This window comes from Aedes albopictus, chromosome 2, assembly GCF_035046485.1.
Source record: "Aedes albopictus strain Foshan chromosome 2, AalbF5, whole genome shotgun sequence".
Lineage (NCBI taxonomy): Eukaryota > Metazoa > Arthropoda > Insecta > Diptera > Culicidae > Aedes > Aedes albopictus.
In genome coordinates, this window is record NC_085137.1 from 232,721,701 (window position 1) to 232,744,635 (window position 22,935).

General features: G+C 44.7%; 1 protein-coding gene across 1 annotated transcript in view; it reads left to right on the forward strand.

The window, feature by feature from the left end:
- Positions 1-10,417, forward strand: part of LOC109412353 (carbonic anhydrase) — a 105,086-nt gene extending 94,669 nt beyond the window's left edge. Inside the window, exon 4 of the mRNA XM_062851333.1 lies at positions 8,992-10,417. Coding sequence (XP_062707317.1) covers positions 8,992-9,300 — 309 coding nt within the window. The 3' untranslated portion in view covers positions 9,301-10,417. The remainder of the gene's footprint in view (positions 1-8,991) is intronic.
- Positions 10,418-22,935: the final 12,518 nt, after the last annotated feature.

The window sequence follows — 22,935 nt, forward strand, 5'->3', positions numbered from 1 at the left end:
TGGCTTTCACAAAAACCCACCTAATATTCGAACGACGAATGACTTCTCAATCGGCTTCAGCCTGAATTTCGGACAAACTCTTATAGGCTGAATTGAGAAATTTTATGCCTCTGCAGTTCGCTCACTTCAGTCGATGCCCTTTTATGTTAGTGGGCAAATAAGAGCATCAAATCAACTAGCAGGCCGTTTATCCCCTCCCATACGAAGCCGTCCATAAACTACCGCGTTAATGCAGGGCTGTGGCGTGGTGGACCTTATTTCCCGTGCAACTCGTGGCATTAACTATGAAATCTAATAAAAACAAGCAAATCAATTAGGAGGTAGTGGTGAAGCTAACCCCTTCGCAAGAAGTGGGTTGGCGAGGTCTCCGTTAAGGTGAAGCGAGGAGTCAGAAGCGGGATGATGCGCACGCAGCTCCAGCGTGGGAGCTCCAATTCATTCCCCGGCTAGCCTGCCGGTGAATATATTAGACGGATCGTGGTTGATGCGGGCCATCAACCAAAATCGAGTAGGGCTGTCCGCGATTGACGCAGGAAGTCTAAAACGTGTGGCGGATGCGACTGTTTGTGATAAGCACTGAGGAGCTGTCTCACGGTGCCCGCAAGGTTAGGAGAATACTAACCCCGAATGTCGGCAGTCGATCCAACTCAACAATCCTCGAGCTCCGTCCGGTGACCAGCCAGCAGTCATCCAGTTGACCCGTATCGCCAACATTCCCATGGATCCTGTCCTCCGTTGCAGCCAATCCATCCGCCCAAGGATCCCGTGCTGCGACTCCGCGACTTATGCGGCCGATCCTTCTCCCGGTCGATACGTACTGTGGAACACGCTCCTGGGCCCATAACCTGTTGGAGCTAGTCCACCATGACCATCCAGGCCATAGCGAGGCTAGCTCCATCGATGCCTGTTTCTAAATTACAATGAAAATAAAACGCTAGACATCTTCCATCAAACTAGACGGCTGCCGACTGATATCTCAATCTGCAACCGCCACACTCTTTATTCCATAAGCCAAGAAGTTGGTAAAGGACGGCCCGCATTAGAGGTTGCTGAGCACCAGCTTGGCAAAATCATCGACTTTGCGACAACTAAGTCGAATATAAGCAAGGACCTGAAAACGGCCTTGCTTAGACTTAGAGTGTCTGTCGATGAGGCCAAGCAGGAGCACGCGGTGGCGTTGCTGGCTGCTACAGCTGCGGAACCAGCAAAGGAGAATGTGTCGAAGTTTACACAAACAGAGGCCTTCTCCTTCGCAGGTAGTCCGAGGAGTGTGGAAGCGAATGCTCGTGACAAACGTGACAAGCATTCGCAGAAGCGGGCGAGGCAGCCGTCAGGTGAGGAGCTGTCTGGCGGCGCCCGCAAGGCCAGGCGTATAATAACCCCGAAAGCCGGTGGTAACGCTGGAAAGTCGGACCCCAGCCAGGGTTCCCGGAAAGCTGGGAAGGGTGGGCCTGAAAAGGCTGGCCCGTCCCGGAATGAAGGGAATAAGGGGTTGCGACCAATGGTGGGCCCTCAGCAGCCACAGAGCAGGGCGGTCCAAGGAGAAGACCCTCCTTGGACAAAGGTAGAGCGGAAGAAGAAGAAGAAGGTGATTCCGCAGGTAGAAGCGCAGGTCGCCAAGCCAAGGCGTAGGAAGGCAGGTGCCAGGCGCGAAAAAGGTGACGCAATCGTCATCAAGACCGAACAGTCGAAATACTCGGACGTCTTGAAGGCGATGAGGTGCGACGCCAAGCTCGAGGGTCTTGGAGCCGATGTACGCAGTATCAGACGTACTCGTACGGGCGAAATGATCCTGGAGCTTAAGCGCCAGAAGGATCACAAGGGCGCCGCCTACAAGAGGCTGGCAGAAGAGGTCCTTGGTGATGGAGTGGAGGTGAGGGCTCTTACGCATGAGGCGACTCTGAAGGTCAAAGACCTAGACGAGATCACCGAAGCGGAAGAGCTCGTCACGGCACTGCGGCAACAGTGCGATGTTCAGGTGGCCGCCACAGCCGTCAGGCTGCGGAAGGGGCCAGCAGGGACACAGATAGCTCTGGTTCAGCTACCTGTGGCGGATGTTAAAAAATCCGTTAAAGTAGGGAGTATTAAGGTGGGCTGGTGTGTTTGTCACCTGACATTCCACGAGCCACCTGAGGTTTGCTTCAGGTGTCTGGAACCAGGACACAAGTCGTGGGACTGCAAAGGCCCCGACAGGCGCAAACTGTGTAGGCGATGCGGCGCTGAAGGTCATAAGGCCCAAAGCTGCACGAGTCCGCCCATCTGCATGATCTGTACCGGGAAAACCTCGAAAAACAGACATGCGATGGGTGGTCCAGGGTGCCCGGCCTTTAAGAAAGCCGCAGTGAGCAACAAATCACAGTGCAGGTAACGCAGCTGAACCTGAACCACTGTGATGCGGCTCAGCAACTGCTTTGTCAGGCGGTTTCTGAGTGGGAGACGGATATCGCCATCATTTCGGATCCATACCGAGTACCCGCCGGCAACGGCAACTGGGCCTCGGATGGGACCAGGAAAATGGCGGCGATATGGACGACGGGTAAATACCCCGTGCAGGAGTTGGTGTCTACTACCTATGAGGGCTTCGTGGTCGCCAAAGTAAACGGGGTCTTCTTCTGTAGCTGTTATGCGCCTCCGCGGTGGCCGATCGAGCGGTTCACGCAAATGCTGGACCGCTTAACGACCGTGCTAACAGGGCGAAGGCCGGTGGTAATAGCGGGTGACTTTAATGCCTGGGCTGTGGAATGGGGAAGCCGTTTCACGAACCAGCGGGGTCAGATCCTGCTAGAAACACTGGCCATCTTAGATGTCGACTTGGCTAACGTCGGTACCAAGAGTACCTATAGTCGAAATGGAGCGGAGTCAATTATTGACGTGACCTTTTGTAGTCCTGGCCTAACAAGTAGTTCGAACTGGAGAGTAGATGATGGCTACACTCACAGCGACCACCTGGCGGTTCGCTACAGTATCGACTACAACAACAGCAGACAGCGGATAGAAGAAGAGGCGGCTAGGCCAAGGCCAAGCCCTCGTAGGTGGAAGACATCATACTTCGACGAAGAGGTATTTAGGGAAGCGCTCCGCCGCGAGCGAAACTTACTCGGTTTAGACGGCGACGAGCTGGTAGCGGTGCTCTCACGTGCGTGTGATGCGACCATGCCTAGGAGAGTCCACCCTAGAAATGGGAGGCCACCGGCTTACTGGTGGACCGACGCGATTGCGGACCTGCGCCGCGCCTGCCTACGGGCTAGGCGGCGGATGCAGCGAGCACGATCAGAGGAAGAGCGAAACGAACGGCGGGTGGTGTTCGCCGCTGCAAAAGCCGCGCTCAAGACCGAGATAAGAGCAAGCAAGAAGGCCTGCTTTGAGGGTCTCTGTCAGAGTGCCAATACGACCCCGTGGGGTGATGCCTACAGGATCGTTATGGCCAAGACGAGAGGTGTGATGGCTCCTACAGAGCAATCTCCAGAGATGTTGGAGGGGATCATTGGAGGACTTTTTCCGCGTCATGATCCTAGTCCTTGGCCTCCTTTCGTAGGACAGCCGGGGACTGGGGCTGGCGATGAGGAAAGGGTCACCGATGTGGAACTTGCGGGGATAGCTAAGTCCCTTAGCGTAGGTAAGGCCCCAGGTCCGGACGGAGTTCCGAACCTGGCCTTAAAAGTAGCTATTGCAGAAGCTCCCGAGATGTTCAGGTCTGCTATGCAGAAATGCCTGGACGAGGGAGTTTTCCCAGAAGCTTGGAAGAGGCAGAGCCTGGTACTATTGCCAAAGGCGGGGAAACCACCCGGAGACCCGTCGGCATATAGACCAATATGCTTGATTGACACGGCGGGGAAGGTGCTCGAAAAGATCATCCTCAATCGAATGTTGAAGTTCACTGAGGGCGTAAATGGTCTCTCGAGCAACCAGTATGGCTTCCGGAAGGGGAGGTCCACCGTAGACGCTATCTTGTCGGTTACAAAAACCGCCGAGAAAGCACTCGAGCCTAAGAGGAGGGGAATTCGCTTTTGCGGGGTAGTGACTCTGGATGTAAGGAATGCATTTAATAGCGCCAGTTGGGCTGCTATTGCTGATGCGCTCTTGCGTCTGGGGATACCGGAGTACTTGTACAAGATTTTCGGAAGCTACTTCCAGAATCGCGTACTAGTATACGACACGGAAGTGGGTCGGAAGTGCTTTCACATAACCTCAGGAGTCCCGCAAGGTTCCATCCTGGGTCCGGTGTTATGGAATGTCATGTACGACGAGGTGTTGAGGTTAGAGTACCCAGTGGGAGTGGTGATTGTCGGATTTGCCGACGATATTACGCTCGAAGTCTACGGTGAAACGATCGAGGAGGTGAAGTTGACTACCGACCACTCGATCAAGGTTGTGGAGGCGTGGATGCGGTCCAGAAAACTGGAGCTGGCTCACCACAAGACAGAGGTGACGGTTGTGAACAACATGCAGTCGGCGCAGCAGACGGAGATCAGTGTAGGAGAGTGCACTATCCTGTCGAAGCGCTCTGTCAAGCACTTGGGCGTGATGATCGACGATAAGCTTACCTTCGGTAGCCACGTCGATTATGCCTGTAAAAGAGCCTCCACAGCTATTGCGGCACTGTCCCGGATGATGTCCAATAGCTCAGCGGTGTACGCCAGTAAGCGCAAGCTTCTGGCTAGTGTTGCTACGTCCATACTTAGGTATGGCGGCCCGGCGTGGGGTACCGCGCTAAGTACTGAATGCTACCGACGGAAGCTGGAAAGTACTTACAGGCTTATGTGTCTGAGGGTTGCAAGCGCGTACCGTACCGTGTCACACGACGCTCTCTGTGTCATTACTGGTATGGTGCCCATCAGCATTCTTATCAGTGAGGATATGGAGTGCTTCGAAATGCGCGGCACAAGAGGCATACGCAAGACTGTCAGGATGGCCTCTATGGTCAAATGGCAGCGCGCGTGGGACAGTTCCACCAAAGGAAGGTGGACCCATAGGTTGATACCGAGGGTAGATAGTTGGATTAATAGGCGCCATGGGGAAGTTTCATTCCACCTGACACAGGTCCTTACAGGCCATGGTTGCTTCCGACAGTATCTACACCGTTTCGGGCATGCGGATTCTCCCGAATGCCCAGTGTGCAATGGTTTAGAGGAAACGGCGGAACACGTTTTGTTCGTGTGCCCGCGTTTTCGCACAATGCGTGACCGCATGCTTGCCACATGCGGGGAGGACACAACTCCGGACAACTTGGTCCAGAGAATGTGTAGGGACGAGATTAGCTGGAATGCCGTTTCAACGGCTATCACCCATATCGTCTGGGAGCTACAAAGGAGGTGGCGCGTGGACTCGGAGAATGGCTAGTCCAGATGCAGTACAAGAGGTGGTCCAGGGGTTCGAAGTCGGCTTCGTAGGTCATACCGGTGCCCTGCGGTCGAGATCGACCCTTACAGCGATTAAGTGGCCGCGGAGAGGAAGTCCCGGTAGCGGTGCTGTCGTGGCGTCGGTCTACTGGGTTGGATCTGAGCCCGCGGTTGGAAAGGGGTCCCCGGCAAGGGTCGGGGTAGGTGAGACCCTGCTGTCTGCAACCTACGGATGCAGCTGATAAGGCCTGAAGGGTAGTGATACCCTTGCCTTCAGCAGGTCAGATCGGGTTGCATGTGGGCATCAGTTCTTGATGTCCGCTCAGCAGTAGGGCGCGGGCGGGGTTGACCCTGCCCGCCTTCCGTGGACAAAGGGAGTGGCGAGGACCACTCGGGAAACTGGCTAAGCGCCAGCATGCTATCGTGATGGACTCTCCAGTGCGAGTCATCGATGTTCGTTGCTGCTAGGCTACGGCAGCTAACCTTGAGGGTGCGATATGCACTAGCCCCTCTCTGAAGCAATACCTTCTTGGTGGTTCCGGAGAGACGTAGGGTTTGGCGACCATAGGAATGTGTTTTAGTGGGTCGAGGAGAGAGTAGTCCTGGCTTCTACCGGCATTGTAGAAGACGGCCTCATCCCCACACTACCCTAACCTTCCTGTTAGGGTGTCTGATGAGCAGATTTATCCCCCTATGGTTTAGAAGGAAAAAAAAAAAAAAAAAAAACACTCTTTATTCCATTCAGGTATATACAATTCAACATTTTTCTTCTAAACTTCATACCTCTGCCATCTCTCCAACAATTGTACCTACCAACAATACTGCAGCCATTCACGTACCTGAAGGTTCGACGCTACCCGAGCGTTCAACGCTACCTAACTTCCAACACTAAGTACTCGGACGTCTTGAAGGCGATGCGAAGTGACGCCAAGCTCGTTGATCTGGGAGCCGACGTGCGCAGTATTATACGTACTCGTACGGGTGAAATGATCCAAGAGCTCAAGCGCGACAAGGAACACAAGGGCGCCGCCTACAAAAGTTTGGCGGTAGAGGACCTTGGCGAAGGGGTAGAGGTGAAAGCTCTTACAACAGAGGCGACTCTGGAGGTGAATACCCTGGAGACGAGGTCACCTAAGCGGAAGGGCTCATCAACAACAGGCAACAGTGCGGCAACAGTGGGAGGTGCGGTGGTCACCGCAGCCATTCGGCTACGGGAGGGGGCGACAAGGACACAGGTAGCCTTGGTTCAGATACCTGTGGCGGTTCGTATGTAATCTGACCTTCCACGAGCACACTGTGTATGAGATGCGTCATCGAGGGCCATTAGGCACAAGGCTGCACGAGTCCACCCATTTATCTGATTTGTACCGGAAAATCCGTGAACAACAGGCACCCAACAGGTGGTTCAAGGTACGTGCCCGGCCTTCAAGAAAGCCGCAGTGAACAAATCACAGTGCTGGTAACGCAGCTGAACCTGAACCACTATGACGCAGTTCAGCATCTGCTTTGTCAGGCGGTTTCTGAGTGGAGGACGGATATCGCCATCATAGCGGACTAATACCGAGTACCCACCGGCAACGGCATTTGGTTCGCGGATGGGTCCATGGCGGTGATTTGGACGATTGGTAAATATCCCCGATCCAGGAGTTGCTGTCAACTACTTCTGAGGATTTCGTGATTGCCAAAGTAAATGGGGTCTTCTTTTGCAGCTGTTATGCGCCTCCGCGGTGGACGATCGAACAGGTCACGCAGACGGTGGACTGCATGACGACCGTTCTGACAGGGCGAAGGCCGGTGGTAATATCGGGCGGCTTTAATGCCAGGACCGTGTAATAAAAAAGCCGTTTCACGAACCAGCGGGGTCAGATCCTGCTATAGACACTAGTTATACTAGATGTCGGTCTGGCTGATGTCGGTACCAAAAGTACCTTTAGTCGGAACGGTGCGGAATCGATTATTGACATTACATTTTGTAGTCCTGTCTATCACACAACATACGAATGAAAAAATGGCATTCGTGGGCTTCGTGGCCGTGCGGTTAGCGGCGGCAGTCGTCTAGGCGTATCATAAGCCAGGGAGTGTGGGTTCGATTCCCGCTCCAGTCGGTGGAAACTTTTCGTCAAACGAAAAATTCATCACTGGGCCACTGGGTGTTCTGTGTTGTCCATTGTCTAGTGTAAGTAATGTGTTCAGTCTGTGCAGCCTCTGGCTGAAGACGGTGTGTATTGTCTTTTAAGATGATGTGTCTCTGCCTAGAATAGATATTCGAGAGCTAGTCGGACATAAAATAAACAAATTTGATACGCCACCATGACCTGTCACTGCGCCACTTGATATAGATAACTATTAAAAGAAGGGACCGTAGTCCGTAGAAGCGCAACACGCGCCACTTGTAAGGTGCATCACGCTTCTCCATTACCTGTGCCGTCAGTGTCAATTACTAAAGCATTTCCCCGCCATAAAAATGGTAACGACTTGGAAGCAAATAAACGCCCGGCTTGTGCTTGTCATCTAAAGTAATCATAGAAATGGAAGAGGCACCCGAATGGCTATATGGTCTGTATATTACGCAAATGAAGCACCCATTTCCAGTTCCTTCCCGCCCTCCGTAAGGGTGCGATTATCTCCTTATTGGAGCCAATTGAATACCCAATAATCTTTCCGAAAAAGAATCTGATCAAAAGCAGAAATCTATCTTTTTCACGCGCTAGGCATTCTTCCAAAGTGGGGTAAACCCTTGAAGCTGTCCCGTGGTAGGCAATTAATTCCTCAAATGCCAACGGGAGAAAATTTACATCATCCAGTGAATGCAAATTATTCAGAGTGCTTGCACGCTGGACGGACTTGCAATGGGACTGAGTGCAACGGCTCCGTCCTGCAGACAATTGTTGTGTGAAATAAATTACGATTCGAATGCTAATCTGTCACACCTCAAGTGACTAATACTGGGATTGTGGGGATTTAGGGGGATGTGGGGTAAAGTGAGAGGTCCTTATTTTCTTCTAACTACATGAAAACATTTTAAAATGCAACTATTTATTTGCGATTATCCAATTACGATTAAAGTTTCGGTTTATCTGCCGGGCACGTGATTCAGCAATTGTTTTGTGTTTTGAACAATCCCAAAAATGTTACTTATGGTTGTCACCGCAATTCGATCATTCAAATTTTAGCAACGTGAAGACACAGAAGACTGTGTCCCAAATCTTGGCACTCGCAAAGTTTCAACCTCTTCATATCAGGCCAAACATTTCAATAGGTCCTATCTGCATTTGAGAAGCTCTTTTTATTGACTTTCTCTTTGAATTATTGCAAGGTAATGGTACACTTTTCAACTATTTTTGCAGTACAAATCAAAAGACGATTGTTTTGACCATCGTTCAATGCAAGGAGACAATCATAATACAAATGAAACAGCTGAGATATTAACGAAAGAGAGGGAAACCAAAGAGAGCCTCTCTTTTGCAGATAGGACCTTTAGACATGTTTGGCCTGATATGATTTTAAAGTTCTTAGCTGTGGCTTTCAGCACTACGTTACGATGCAGGTCGCAGATTATACCTTCTTAGTGTACCCAAAGGTCATAAATACAAATCCTCTCTACTTTAACACAGTATTTAATAGTATTTCTATCCGCTTCTCTCCCCCCCAGGTTACCATCAACAAGCCAATGGATCCGGCCAATCTCCTGCCGGAGTCCAAGGCCTACTGGACCTACCACGGTTCGTTGACCACTCCGCCGTGCTCGGAGTCGGTCACCTGGATTCTGTTCAAGGAACCCATCGAGGTGAGCCAAGGGCAGCTGGAGCTGTTCCGTGAGATGCGTTGCTACGACGCCCGCGAGGACTGTCCCTGTGACGATTCGCTGCACAAGACGTTCGAGTACGGCAAGGTGGTCAACAACTACCGGCCCCCACTGGAGCTGGGAAACCGCGAGCTGCGCGAGTTCGGAGGCCACTGAGCTTCGGCCAACGATCGGACGATTCCGGACGACCCGAAAACCTAGCAAACCGATATTGGACCCCCCGTTGTTGTTGTTGTTACACCTTTTTGTAAAGAACCCTTACATTGCGCCGAGTGCGATTGAGTTTTGTCGTTGTTCAACGATTGAAAAGCAATAACACCAATATTACACCACTTGTGCATGCACGTTGTCAAGTGTGTCTGTTTCAACACGATTGTCAAATGTGAACAGATCAAAAGGACAATTCTTCTGTGTGATTTAGTCAAGAGATATGCGAGATACGAGACGGGTCCGCCACTTTTAAGTACGTTTCGGAGGAGTTGATTTCCTTAAATTTTAAGTTATAACATATGACCAATAGGCGTTTTCTGCAACGTTAATTGCAACGCACTCATGGGACAGACAGGTTTAGGTTACGGCCGCCTTAGCTGAGTAGCATAGCTTCATCAAGAGCCAGGTGCAGTGCAATCCAGAAGTACCATTGGAATTTCGTTTTTATTCATTACCTTGATTCTTACATGCTGAGTTGGTAAACACACGATATTATATTAATATTCCAGTGTTACTGTAGTATAAAATCGGAGAAATTCAGTTGGCCATTTATCAATTATCGTTATGTAAAAATGTGATTAGGTTAAAAAAATATTTCGTATTGTATCGCTTCAGTCAGGACCATTTTCTTTTATCACATTAAAAACATGTCAAGTACAACACTGATGAAAAATATTGTAGAAAGTGCCTAAAATAACATTGAAAATACAAAATTAAAGAAAGGATTACAGCAGTCAGCAAGTTAACACACGAGGAAACAAACCGTAAACAGTATTTCAGGGAAATTGGTAGTCAATTAATCGAATCCTCGCGTGACAACGATCGCCCGGCTAACAGAATAGGACAAAATAGCAACTGAAAGTAGGACGTTTAATCTAGCAATTCCCTAATATTGTATCGTCTTTGTGCCACTTATCTAGTAAGTGCTGCTCTTTTAGCACCCTAGCAAGTACGAATAACACGCTCTATTGAGAGCAGCAAGACAAGAATGTTAGAAATCATTATATTGTGACCATTTATTGAGAAACATGTATTTGAACCAACACGTAGTTGTAGCAAACAACGTAGTTTTAATTAAACCATATCACTTCCTATATCCCCTTAAGCTATATTCCCAGCACTTTTCCGACATTATTGACAACGATACTTTTCGTGGTAATAACATCGAATGCAACTGCTAGGGTAAGGGAGGTATTTTGGACCCCTTTAGGAAGTGGATGAACAATTCAGCGAAAAAAGAAGGTTTCCACTTCAAAATATGAATAATTTCAGTAGGCATTACGTAGAGCAACATGTTTTCTATCGAAAAATGCCAAACAGAACTCAAAATTGTTGTAGTAAATACAAGAAATATCAAAACTCCTGAAGGATCTCGGGCTTCTATTTTGGACCACCAAGTGCACATATGTTGGTCCACCAAATTAAACTTCAATTGATTGATGAAATGAAAGCCACCTCAGCAAAAACTTAAACATGGTTAAAACTACGTGAAGTTTAGATATTTTCTATTCATTTTTTGAGGCAGGGAACGTTTAAAAATTACGTAACGGTAAAAGAAGATGAAATTTTGTTGCAATTGTAAGTTTTTACGCATTGTAGTATGATGTTTCATAAAAAAAATGTTACGCAAAACGTGTATTTATTAACTACTAGCTGTCCCCGGCAAACTTTGTCTAGCCTACTACGTTTTTTGACGTTTCAAGTCCCTAGCCAAGCGCCCAAGTCCCCGTTCAAAATGTATGAAAACCCGATTTACAAAAACTCTCAAGTTTCCCATGTTTTATTTATTTATTTATTTATTGTCTATAATCGTATAACATAAGGCTAAAAGCCTTTTTTATCGTCATACCAGGTATTTTGAAGATATCAAACCATGTTCTTAAATGTCTAAATATTTTAAATGTTTCCTACCATTTATCCAACCTACTCTGCCAAATGCTGCTTTAGGTCCCTTTTGAAGCCATATATAGAATTATTGGTTTTTATACTAAGTGGTAACTGGTTCCAATATACAACGCCTCGTGCAAATAGCGATTGGCTGTAGTAAACCGATTGATGTTGCGGAATAAGATAATTGCGATTTCTGTCACTTCGCATTGGATTTAGCTTCCTAAACAAATAATCAGGCTTTTTGGTTAACATTATTTTAAATAGGGTGACACATACATTGAACTTATAAAAATTCGAAAAGTTACAGCCAATCAGATCCTTGTGCCGATGAGAAACTCTAGAAAACCTAATTAATTTATAAACGTACCTAACACAAGCATTAAGAGCTAGTCTTAACTTATCAACCGATGAAACCAAGGCATTTGAGAATATAAAATCGCCATATATGAAATGTGGAAGAATTAATGTTTTAAGCAGTTTTAATTTGGCTTGAGTACTAAAATGTCTTGTTGTTAAATTTAATCTTTTCAAAGAGCCGTAAATCTTACCGCATTGAGCATTGATATGGACGTCCCAATTTAAGTTTGATGTAAAAATTATCCCTAAGTTGTTGGCTTGATTAACAAATTCAATTACTTCTCCGTCCATGTATATATCAGGATAAGATATTGGGTTTCTATTTCTGCATATCAATAAGGCCTTCGTTTTAGTTGGATTAATTGGCAACAAATTAGCACGTGACCACAAAAGAATACTATGGAGATCACGATTGATTTTATCGGCCATACCGTGAAAATCATGTGCTTCACACAAGTAAATTTGAAAGTCGTCAGCGAACAGGTGTATGGAGCAATATCTTAAAGATAATGGCAGATCATTTATGAATGAAAATAATAATGGACCTAACACTGATCCCTGAGGAACACCAGACTCAATGCGTTTGAAACTCGATAGTTTACCGTTACAATAAACTGCTTGTGAACGATTTGTTAAATAAGAATGTATCAATTGATTAGCACTAGAAGAAAATTGATAAAAATCATTCAATTTCATTAATAGCTTCTTATGTGACACACGATCGAAGGCTTTCGCAAAATCAATCAGCAGTAGAATAGCAACTCCTTTCTTGTCAATAACACCAGCAATATCATCGTGCACTTTCAAAAGAGCTGTATTTGTTCCATGGTGTTTGCGAAAACCAGATTGAAAAGGATGCAAGAAATTCATATCAGAAACGAAAGCTGAAATTTGGGTTTTTAGAAGCTTCTCTAAAACTTTAGAGAGCGCACATAAAATGCTTATAGGACGAAGATTACTAATTTCATCTTTACCTAAATTTTTCTGAATTGGTATTATTTTAACTACCTTCCATGCTTGCGGGAACTTGGAGTTAGAAATAATAATATTAAACAAATGTTTGACGTACGGTAAAATAAGTGGCAACATAATTTTAATGAATACAATCGAAACATCATCCAAACCCATGGCGTTGGATTTGATTTCGTGAACTGCATTTACTATTTCATAATCTTCAATTGAACGAAAGTTAAAGCCATTAGTTCTTCCCAAAGTAGGAGAACTAGAAGTGTTATCGACGGTGAAATTATCAGCAAAATAGCTGTTTATTTCATCAACGCTGAAGTTAGAACTACAGTCTGAGGACCGAGATTTAGTAACTCCTAACTTTTTAATGTTACTCCACAATTTTTTACTAGGCAAATTCACGTTAAATCTTTCACAATCATAATGTTGCTTGGCATCTCTAATTAACAAATTTACCCTATTTCTAAGACGTTTAAAATGAGCGGAATCTGATTCACTTCGGCTACGCTTCCAATTCGAATATGCTATATCACGGTCAAAAGTCGCTACTTCAATTTCATGGTTGTACCAAGGATTATCTTTAGGCTTACTATTTCGAATAGGTATAAATGTATCATGTAAGAACTTCAAACGACTGTTAAAAATTTCGAGGAACATGTCAGGATCAGATATACTCAACATGCCATTCCAGTCCATATTTAGAAATGCATCCTTCAAACGATTTGCATCAAAATTTTTGTAATCTCTATACGCAACTGCTTTAGGTTTACCTTTCATAATGTTTAAAGACGCAAAGATCAAATCGTGCATTGAGGCAAATGGCATAGAAACTTGATTTAAATTAAAAATCAAATCAGGTGAGTCAGTTATTAGAAGATCCAGCAATGAACAGCCATTCGTGTGAAAGTAGGTTGGCTCATTATTAACACAAGAATAAGACATCGCAGATAATGTATCTTTAAACCTTGTTGACTTCGAAGTAGTTTTCAAGAGGTCCGTATTAAAGTCACCGATAAAAAAAGTGTGGTTGTATTTAATTGTGAACTCCTCGAGATGATCTTTCAAAATATCTAAGCAATCAGTCTCAGGGGGATTGTAATAGACGGCTAATAGAAACGGTTCCCCATTAGGCCTCATAAACCTTCCTTGGATGAAAACTAACAGAACAAAACTTAGATGACCCAAATCGGACCATCCGTTCGCAAGTTATGCGCGGTCCCACGTATGCCACTGCATTTTTATATATATAGATTGCATGATGTAAGTCACCATGCATAAATTACGTAACGCTTCATAGGAAGTATGAAAGTCTAGTGATTTTGCTAAATATAAAGGCGTTCCACACATATTGAAATGAGTGGAAAGGCCATCAAATATAAAGTAATTTGTCAAACATACATAAGATAACACATTGTCTCAGTCATCAACTAGTTGCCGAGAAGGACAACTTTTCTAAACTGGATGACTGAACACCTGAAAATTTCAACTTGTCGAAAAGTTGTTAGGACACAAATCGAATCGAAATTTTAACATGGCGAGAAGTTGTTAGAACAAATCGAACCCACAACAATTTCATTGTAAAATAAACGTATAACAACCCAGATCACGGGAGGTCCCAACTTATTCTATTTATATGTTTTTAGAGTACATTACATTGGCATGAATATTTTATCCCTTAAGAAGGAACTGAAGAGATGGATCTGACAGGAGGTCCAAAATATGTCCACATCTGATTTTGTTAAACATATTTTGGCCCTACCTCAAGGACGAACGGGACGGTCGGGGAAATATCCGCCATTGCTCTGTTGCTACTAAGATGGTAATCTCAGATTCTACTTCATATTTTGCAACAAAAATCTATCATTGTGTATGCTCACTTGCAGTGCATATGCTGATTGTTTTTCAGCATCTTCAGTACGATAGAACTCGAGATTACCATCTTCAAAATCGCGAGGCAAATTGTTAGAAAGAGAGGCAAGATAGGAAAAATAACACGGCGTCCCGTTTCACCTCAAACCACCATTTTAGTAAATATTATCGCACCACTGAGGTTAAAAACAGTTTATTTTGAGTTCTTACAAGGCCCTAACAACATTCACATCAAATAAATATTTATTTGTAATAGTAGTTTACGCAACAAGTTGCAGAATGAAGATTTTTACAGCACGAGTCGTACATTTATCCAACGAGGCTTGCCGAGTTTGATAATTACGAGTGCTGTAAAAATCGGGTTCTGCACCCACTGAAATAAATTTTGTTGTAGTTTCTACCGAAACCATGGTAAAATTAAGAACTGTACCAACAATTTTCAACCGAATGCAAAATTCTGTTAATTGTACTGAAACATTGTCAATATTACCATGCGTGCGGTACCGTTGACTGAAAACATTCTTGATGCTACTATTTTCACGTTGTATTTTTGACCATGTTTATCCAAGACGCGCAACGTTCAAGTCGACATGGTCGAAATGACAATGCTAAAATAGTAGCATCAAGAATGTTTTCAGTCAACGGTACCGCACGCATGGTAATATCAGGGGTAATATTGACAATGTTTCAGTACAATTAACAGAATTTTGCATTTGGTTGAAAATTGTTGGTGCAGTTCTTAATTTTACCATGGTTTCGGTAGAAACTACAACAAAATTTATTTCAGTGCCGAGTTGCGTACAACGTTTTTTGCAGCTTCATAAATTACCACTTGAGGATAGTTTTTAACATAACTGTTTCAAACTGATGTTCATAGCCAGGGCCGGATTTAAGGGGGGGGGGGGGGCAGGGGGGCCATGGCCCCGGGCCTCCACATTTCAGGGGCCCCCACAAAATGTTACTTCAAATGGGAACCGAAAAAAAGTAGTGCTAGAAACATCTTGATTTAATTTTTATCACAAGTACTTCTACTCTCAAGGTGTGAGTGAAATATTGTGCTTCAAATTAGAAAGAAGCAGATGTCTGCCTTTTAATGAAATTTCAAACTTTTCCAGAAAGTAGTTAAGATTTTTATGGTTTGAATTGATGACTCTTGTGAATTACACAAGTAATTTTAACGAAAATATATGAGAAAATCTTCACCTGATTTCTAAATGAAATCTTAAACGCTAAACGTCAAAAAGTTTCTGCTGAAAATTCGTGTTTATTTCTGTCGAAAATTATTGGTGTTATTAAAAAAAAACTGAAAAAGCACTTTTCACCAGAATGACGAAAAAGCGAACAAAACCAGCGTGTCCGATTGTCATAATTGACTATATAATCAATCGGATATTCTTATTTTCTTCGATTTGTGAATCATTTTGGGAAAAGTGCTTTTTAGTTCTGGAGCCTTTACCATCCTCAATTGAGCCTTAAGATTTGCAAGTGTTCCCATCAGAATAAAAAAAAGTTTTCATTGTAGAGTTTGATTTCGCTTACCAAACTTATAAATTATTCAAATCGAACTCCAGAATTGTTTAAATATTTCTTTGAAGGAACAAGCAAAATTTTAGGTCGGATTTAGGCAGAGATCAGATCCGATTTTCTTCAATATGATTAAATCCATGACGAATTTTTCTTCCTGGCTTGAATGTGTAATTTAAGGCGAACTCTTAACAAATCCATATGAAAATTGCAGTAGATATTTGTGGAGAAATTATTGAAATATCCTGAAATATTTAAAGTTTTCCAAACAATGTTTGTTTAAATCTATATATATAAAAATGAGTTTGAAGTCCCTTTGAGGCAACAAAACTCATGAACGGCTGAACCGATCGGGATGACTCTTGCATGGTTTGATTCGTATTCATGGTGGCTGTGTTTATATGTATAAAAAGTTATGAAAATAAACTAGAAAAGTATGAAAATTGATAAAATACTGATTTTCGTGAGCTGGGAAGAAAATCAACATGATCGAAATCAAACCAATCTAGAGTGCGGTGCTATTTTGAGCTCAACAGTTGTCAAACCACCACAAGACGGCAAGGCAAAGTTTGCCGGGACAGCTAGTTGGCTATAAATTCGTCCGCCGAAGATTATTATGAAATTTTACTTATATTTCTATTCAAAGTAAAACTGAAATTCCATCAGGAACTCATTATGGATTTCCGATGATTTTTTTTCAACAGCTTTTAGTAGAATTTCCGCTAAAATACCACTATGGATTTTTTGTTTCTTGAAGTTTCACTAGGAGTTCTTAACAATTATTCTGCACGTTCACCAGAAACTCCTCTCGAACTCGCGTTAGGAATGTTTATGCTTAAGTTCCACAAAAAAAAGAAACCTGGTAATCGGTCAGCAACTCTATGGATGTCATCAATGATTCCGCCAGAAATTCTGTTTGAAGGTTGGCCCCAAAGATAGCGCTATAAATTTTATCTGAAATTAATCGAAAATTCTAAGAAATCTATTTTTAAATTTCTTAAAGGACTTTCCCATGAATTTCTACTTGATCAATGGAATCTAATACTATGAACACGCTCGGATAAAGCGTTATTTACTTGATAAAATTTCTTTTACAATCGTCTTCAGACTAGATTTTCATATCTGGATCTCTGTTATGCTTAGTTAATAGTAGATGCCTTAATTATGGTTACGCTTGTTAAGCTAGATTATCATTTCTTCAATAACAACCCTTATTTTTGGAAGAATTTACCCATATTTTCTGGATTTTTCTACAATGAAAAAAAATATCCTCTAAAAGGCCTCCACAAAACTGTGGCCCCGGGCCCCCACATTTGTAAACTCGGCCCTGTTCATAGCCATGATTAAGGAAATCTGATCATAGCAGGTTATACAGAACAGTTGTCACAATTTTTCGAACCTTCGTCCAGAAAGCATCAACAAGTGATCAAAACTGAAAACAGTGCTGTAATGGTTCATTACGCAACGCAAATCAGTGCTGTAATGAACCATTACAGCACTGTTAATTTGGTGTGGGAAAGTAGGCCTTTTCCTGGCAGATTTGCGTGAGGTAAAATGGCCTATTACGATGAGAAGTTGCAAAAAATTTAATACCTCTTCGAAGCCGACTACGAATTTGGCACCTTATTTGTTTTTGGTGCTTTTTCGTGCGTTTCATTGGAAGTAAAAACATTTTCTCTATTTTTGATACTGAACAGCATATTTAACTGACATCCAAAATACCTAGTTGAATACTTTTCGTGTTCCAATAAAAAATTACCAAGATTTAGTAGAGATTATGTGATAAATATCATAGAACTCCCTAGGTGGGCCAAAATACCTCCACTGCCCTACTTGAGGTTGACTAATCTGCACCCAATTCTTGTCATCAACAATGTCTGGTATCGATGGTCGCCTTTGTACGACAAAGAGCGGTTGAAGAAACATATTGTATTTAGAACTAGCTGAGGACAACGCTAGAAAATAAAGTCTTAGGAATAACATTTAGACCAGGGCCAGATTACGAAAATAAACGCACCTGTAGGAATCGAACCCACGTTGGGCGAGATGAGCGCTTCTTTTCCTCCGAGTTATAAAGTCACTTGAATGCATTTCTCGCCTGTGTAGGCGTGCACTGAATTCGATTTCCACTAGGTTATTGGCGTCACTAGGTGTCACTACGTGAAATTTAAAAGGGGGGGGGGGGGGGGTGGCGTTGGCTTAAGAGCCAATTGAATATCCAGGGAGGCTTCGCAGTGTAATTTGAAGATGTTCTAGGTGGGGCTAATCGGATTCTAGGGGGTCTAAGCCCTCCCTAGACCCCCCGTATTTACGCCAATGGTTATAGCACATCATAGATGTGAGGTCCTACAGAGGCCCGAACATTGACTCAGATCATTATCTTGTAGTCGCAAAAACCCGGGCTCGATTATCCAACGTCACGAGTTCAAGAAACAATGGAACGATGCGTTTCAAGATCCAACGCTTGTCTGCCGAAGGGTTTGCTGCATAGTACCATCAGAAGCTGGACGAGAGGATAGGAGAAACCAACGGATCAGGAGATGTCAACAGTTTATCGTTTATCCATTAACCAGTGACAATAACATCGCAAGAGGTGATAGGTACCGCTCAGCGACGCCAACGTAATGGTTGGTTCAATGCGGAGTGTCTGCGAATGAGGAACGGAAATAATACCGCCAGAAGTCGCATGCTAGTGACCGGTACCCGGCTCAACAGGTAGCGGTAAAGGGTGGCAAGAGCAGCAGAGAAACGAATCCACTGCAGCTGAAAAAAACGGCAGCACGAAGGGAATGAGATTGCTGAAGCGCAGAAAAGTATGGATAGGAACGATATGCGGAGGTTTTATGCAACAAGACTATGTCAGTGACCACCATGTGCAATGACCGGTAAGAAAATTTAATGACAGACAAAACAATGGTGGCAGCCAGGTGGAAGGAGCACTTCGAATATTTGTTGGATGGTAGCAGTGAAGGGACACCCAGGAAAAGTATTACAATGGATGACGGTCAAGCAGTGGAATCACACTAGATGAGATTAAGAAGGCTTTTAAATAGCTGAAAAACAGCAAGGCTGCTAGGAAGGACGAGATCCCGGTCGAACTTTAGAACGGAAGCGAACAGCTACATCAATCAATCCACTAGATTATTGTAAATATTTGGGAGCATGAAGAATTGCCTACCAGCTGGTTGGATAGCCAACATGGTTTTCCGGCGAAACTAATTAGGCTGATACGCACAATGCTAGATGGATCAAAATCAAATACACCCGATTCTTAATTTGCACGGATTTGTTTTGCACGACCGTGCAGAAAAAATTTCCATACAAAATAAATTTCAAACTCTTATTTTTGCACGATACGCATCCCCCGTGTAAAAAAAAAAAGAATCGGGAAGTATTGGGATCGCAGACAAAGTCACTACCTCGTTCGTGACCTTGGATGGATTGAAGCAGAATGATGTTCTTCCAAATTTGCTGTTCAACATTGGATATTACACTCGAAAGAGCAATGGAGGTCTGGCGTGGAGATGAATGTCATTATCATCACACGGTCGCATATGCTCCTCGGCTTTGCGGACGACATTGATCTCACCGGCATCGATCGTAGGGCAGTGGAAGAAAATTATGCTCCTTTGAAGGGAGAGACAGCGAGGATAGGCTTGATGATTAACTATATCAAGACGAAGTGCATGATAGCTGATAGCGACAGAGGCAGGTCTAGTGGTGTTAGTGCTGAGGTAGTGATTGATGGGAATGTGTTTGAATTTGTTGAAGAATTTGTTTATCTTGGAACACTTGTAACCCGTGAAGTGAAAAGTGAAAGGGCGTATTGCAGCTGCGAAAAGGGCCTTTTACGAATTGCGTAACCAGATTCGGACCCGTAACATGCAAACGCGAACGAAATTCACTCTATATAAGAAGTTGATTCTTCCAGTTGCCCTATACGCTCACGAGGCGTGAACGTTAAATGAGATAGACCGAAATGCTTTCGGATTTTTTTACCGCAAAGTGCTACGGACAATTCTCGGTGGGAAACAAGAAAAAAAAATGTGGGGCGCATACGCATGAATCACCAGTTGCGCCAAGTGTACAAAGATGCGAATATTGTGAAACGTAAAAAATACGGCAGACTTCAGTGGGCTGGAAGTAGTGCGAATGTCGGAAGAAAGAATAGCGAAAACAATATTCAGCAGGGAATCAGGTAGAGGTCAGCGACTTCGTGGACGTCCGCGAACGCGCTGACTGCACGCGGTTGACTTTGGTTGAAGAGGATCTGCGATCCCTACACGTTCGGGGAACCGACGAGGATGGTGGTGCTCTATGGTCTACGTAGGAGTAAAGTTACTTTGTAGCCAACAAGGTTTCAAGGTAGTTATAGCACACATTTTGCTCCTTCTCGCAATCTTCGAATAACTGTTAGGATTAGTTTTCCTAGATAAAAACAAGCTATGAAACCAGCAGCAACGACTCTGTCAACTAAAATACAATTCCAGGATGACTGATGGACCCAAACCAATAAGGGGCCATTCATAAGCCACGTAAATTTTGGAGGAGGGTGGTGGTTCTGGCCAAAGTCTACGCTTCATACTAATTTCAAAATTTTTGTATGGACAACAGTCTACGAGAGGGGAGAGAGGGGTCTGAGATAGCCAAATGTTGGTCTACGTGGTTTATGAACAGCCCCAATTGGTGTCTACATTGTACGAGAGCTTCGTGGTCGCCAAGGTCAACGGAATGTTCTTTTGTAGTTGCTATGCTCCTTCGCGAAGATCGTGTTCACGCAGATGCTGGACTGTATGAAGGCCGCTCTGACAGGGCGAAGGCAGTAATAACGGGTGACTTCAATGCATCGCCTGGGCTGTGAGATGGGGAAGCCGTTTAACGAATCAGCGCAGCCGGGGTAGGATCTTACTATAGACACTAGCCATTCTCGATGTCGATCTGGCTAATGTTGGTTCCAAAACTACTTTCAGCCGGAACGGAGCTGAGTCGATCGTCGACGTTACTTTTGGTAGTCCTGGCCTAATAAATAGTTCAAAGTGGAGATTATGCCTACTCTCATTGCGACCACCGGGCGTTTCGCGACAGTATCGACTAACATAACAGCAGGAAGCGAGCTTAGGAAGGTGCGACTAAGGGAAGGCCAAGCCCTCGATGCTGGGAGACATCATACTTCATACTTCAGACTAAGGACAAGTAAAGATATTTGTTTTGAGGGTCTCTATCAGAATGCCAATGCGAATCCATGTAAAGCAGGTGCAAAGGTCGATAATAAAGTAGCGAGCATGAACTGAGGAAGAGCAAAACGCCATCTTATCGGTTACATGGACCGTCGAGATACCGCTCTAGCGTAAGAGGATAGGGTTTCGCTAGTTTGCAGTAGTAGCATTGGATGTGAGGAACGCGTTCTTTAGTGCCAGTTGGGCGGCTATTGCAGATGAGCCGTGTGATGAGTTCCTGCGTCTGGGGATACCCGATACCTGTACAAGATTCTCGGAAGTTACTTCCAAAATCGAGTTCTAGTTTACGACACAGAGGTGGGAAGTGCTTTCACATAACCTCAAGTGTCCCGCAAGGTTTTATCCTGGATCCGGTGTTATGGAATGTCATGTACGACGAGGTATTGAGGTTACAGTTCACGGTGAAAGTGGCAATCGTCGACATCGCTGATGGCATTACGCTGAGGGTCTACAGTGAATCGATCGAAGAAGCGGAATTGACTGCTGCCCACTCGATCGCAGTTCAAGAGAAGTGGATTACATCCAGGAAACTGGAATTGGCTCACCACAAGACTGAGGTACTGCCGTTCTACGCATAGTTGTCCCATGTTATATGGGATTCCCTTATAACATGGGAGAATCGGGCGTAGAACGGCAGGATAGTGTTTGTGAACAATCGAAAATCGGAGCGGTGATCAGTGTACACGATTGCACTATTACTTCGAGGCGCTCCGTCAAAAACTTGGGAGGGATCATTGTCTATAACCTTACCTTCGGTAGCGACGTTGATTATGCCTGCCAAGGAGCCTCCACAGCTATACTGCCGTAATTCTGCAAAGTGACGTAAGCGACATTGAGAGTTTTGGCCCAAGTTTTGGTTATTATGCATAAAACTCTTGCTCATCCTCTAAGTGTCTTTCCATGGATGATAGATTACGACTAGATCTTGCATTCTAATACAGCAGGTATACCACAGGGTTATTTTTACACCAGCTCTGCAGAGTATGCCAGTAAGGTGCCGTCCACAAATTACGTAACGCTCTAAGGGGGGGGGGGTATGACCGAGCGTTACGGCCCATACAAAAATATTCGGGTTTTCAAAAAGCGTTACGGAGGGAGGAAGAGGAGGGGGGGGGTCGAAAATGTCGATTTTAGCGTTACGTAATAAATGGATGCTGCCTAAGCGCAAGCTTCTGACTAGTGTCGCCTCGTCCATACTATGGTATGGCGGCCCAGCTTAGGGCACGGCGCTAAGTACCAAAAGCTACCTTGGTAAGCTGGAAAGTATTTATAGGCTAATGTGCCTGAGGGTTGCGAGCGCATGGGAAAGTATTGTCGCCTGTCGCGCTTATCTTTTATTAGACTCCTTCGGCGGTCGTACGCTCGCAAGGCATACATTCGTGAACCACGAGCTCACTAAGCTCTACGACGAACCCAGTATTCAGAAGGATGCCATAGCTGGAACGATAGGGTGGACAGACCATGTATCAATGCTGGATAGCAACCCTGCAAAGATTGTGTTCGCAAGAAAGCCGGATGGTAGGTACAAGACGGCGTGGAGCACAGAGGACAATGTGGGCTAACTATTCGAGAGTGATTTGGTGAGTCCTAGGGTGAATCTAGTACGTTTCCGACGATGGAGAGAAGCAGCAGCGTATCGAAATGTGTGGCGTATTATCGTGGACTTAGCCTTATCTATGCGAAGATGCAGGACTAAATGAATTAGGTAATGAATGAATGCATTACCGATGAATTGCGT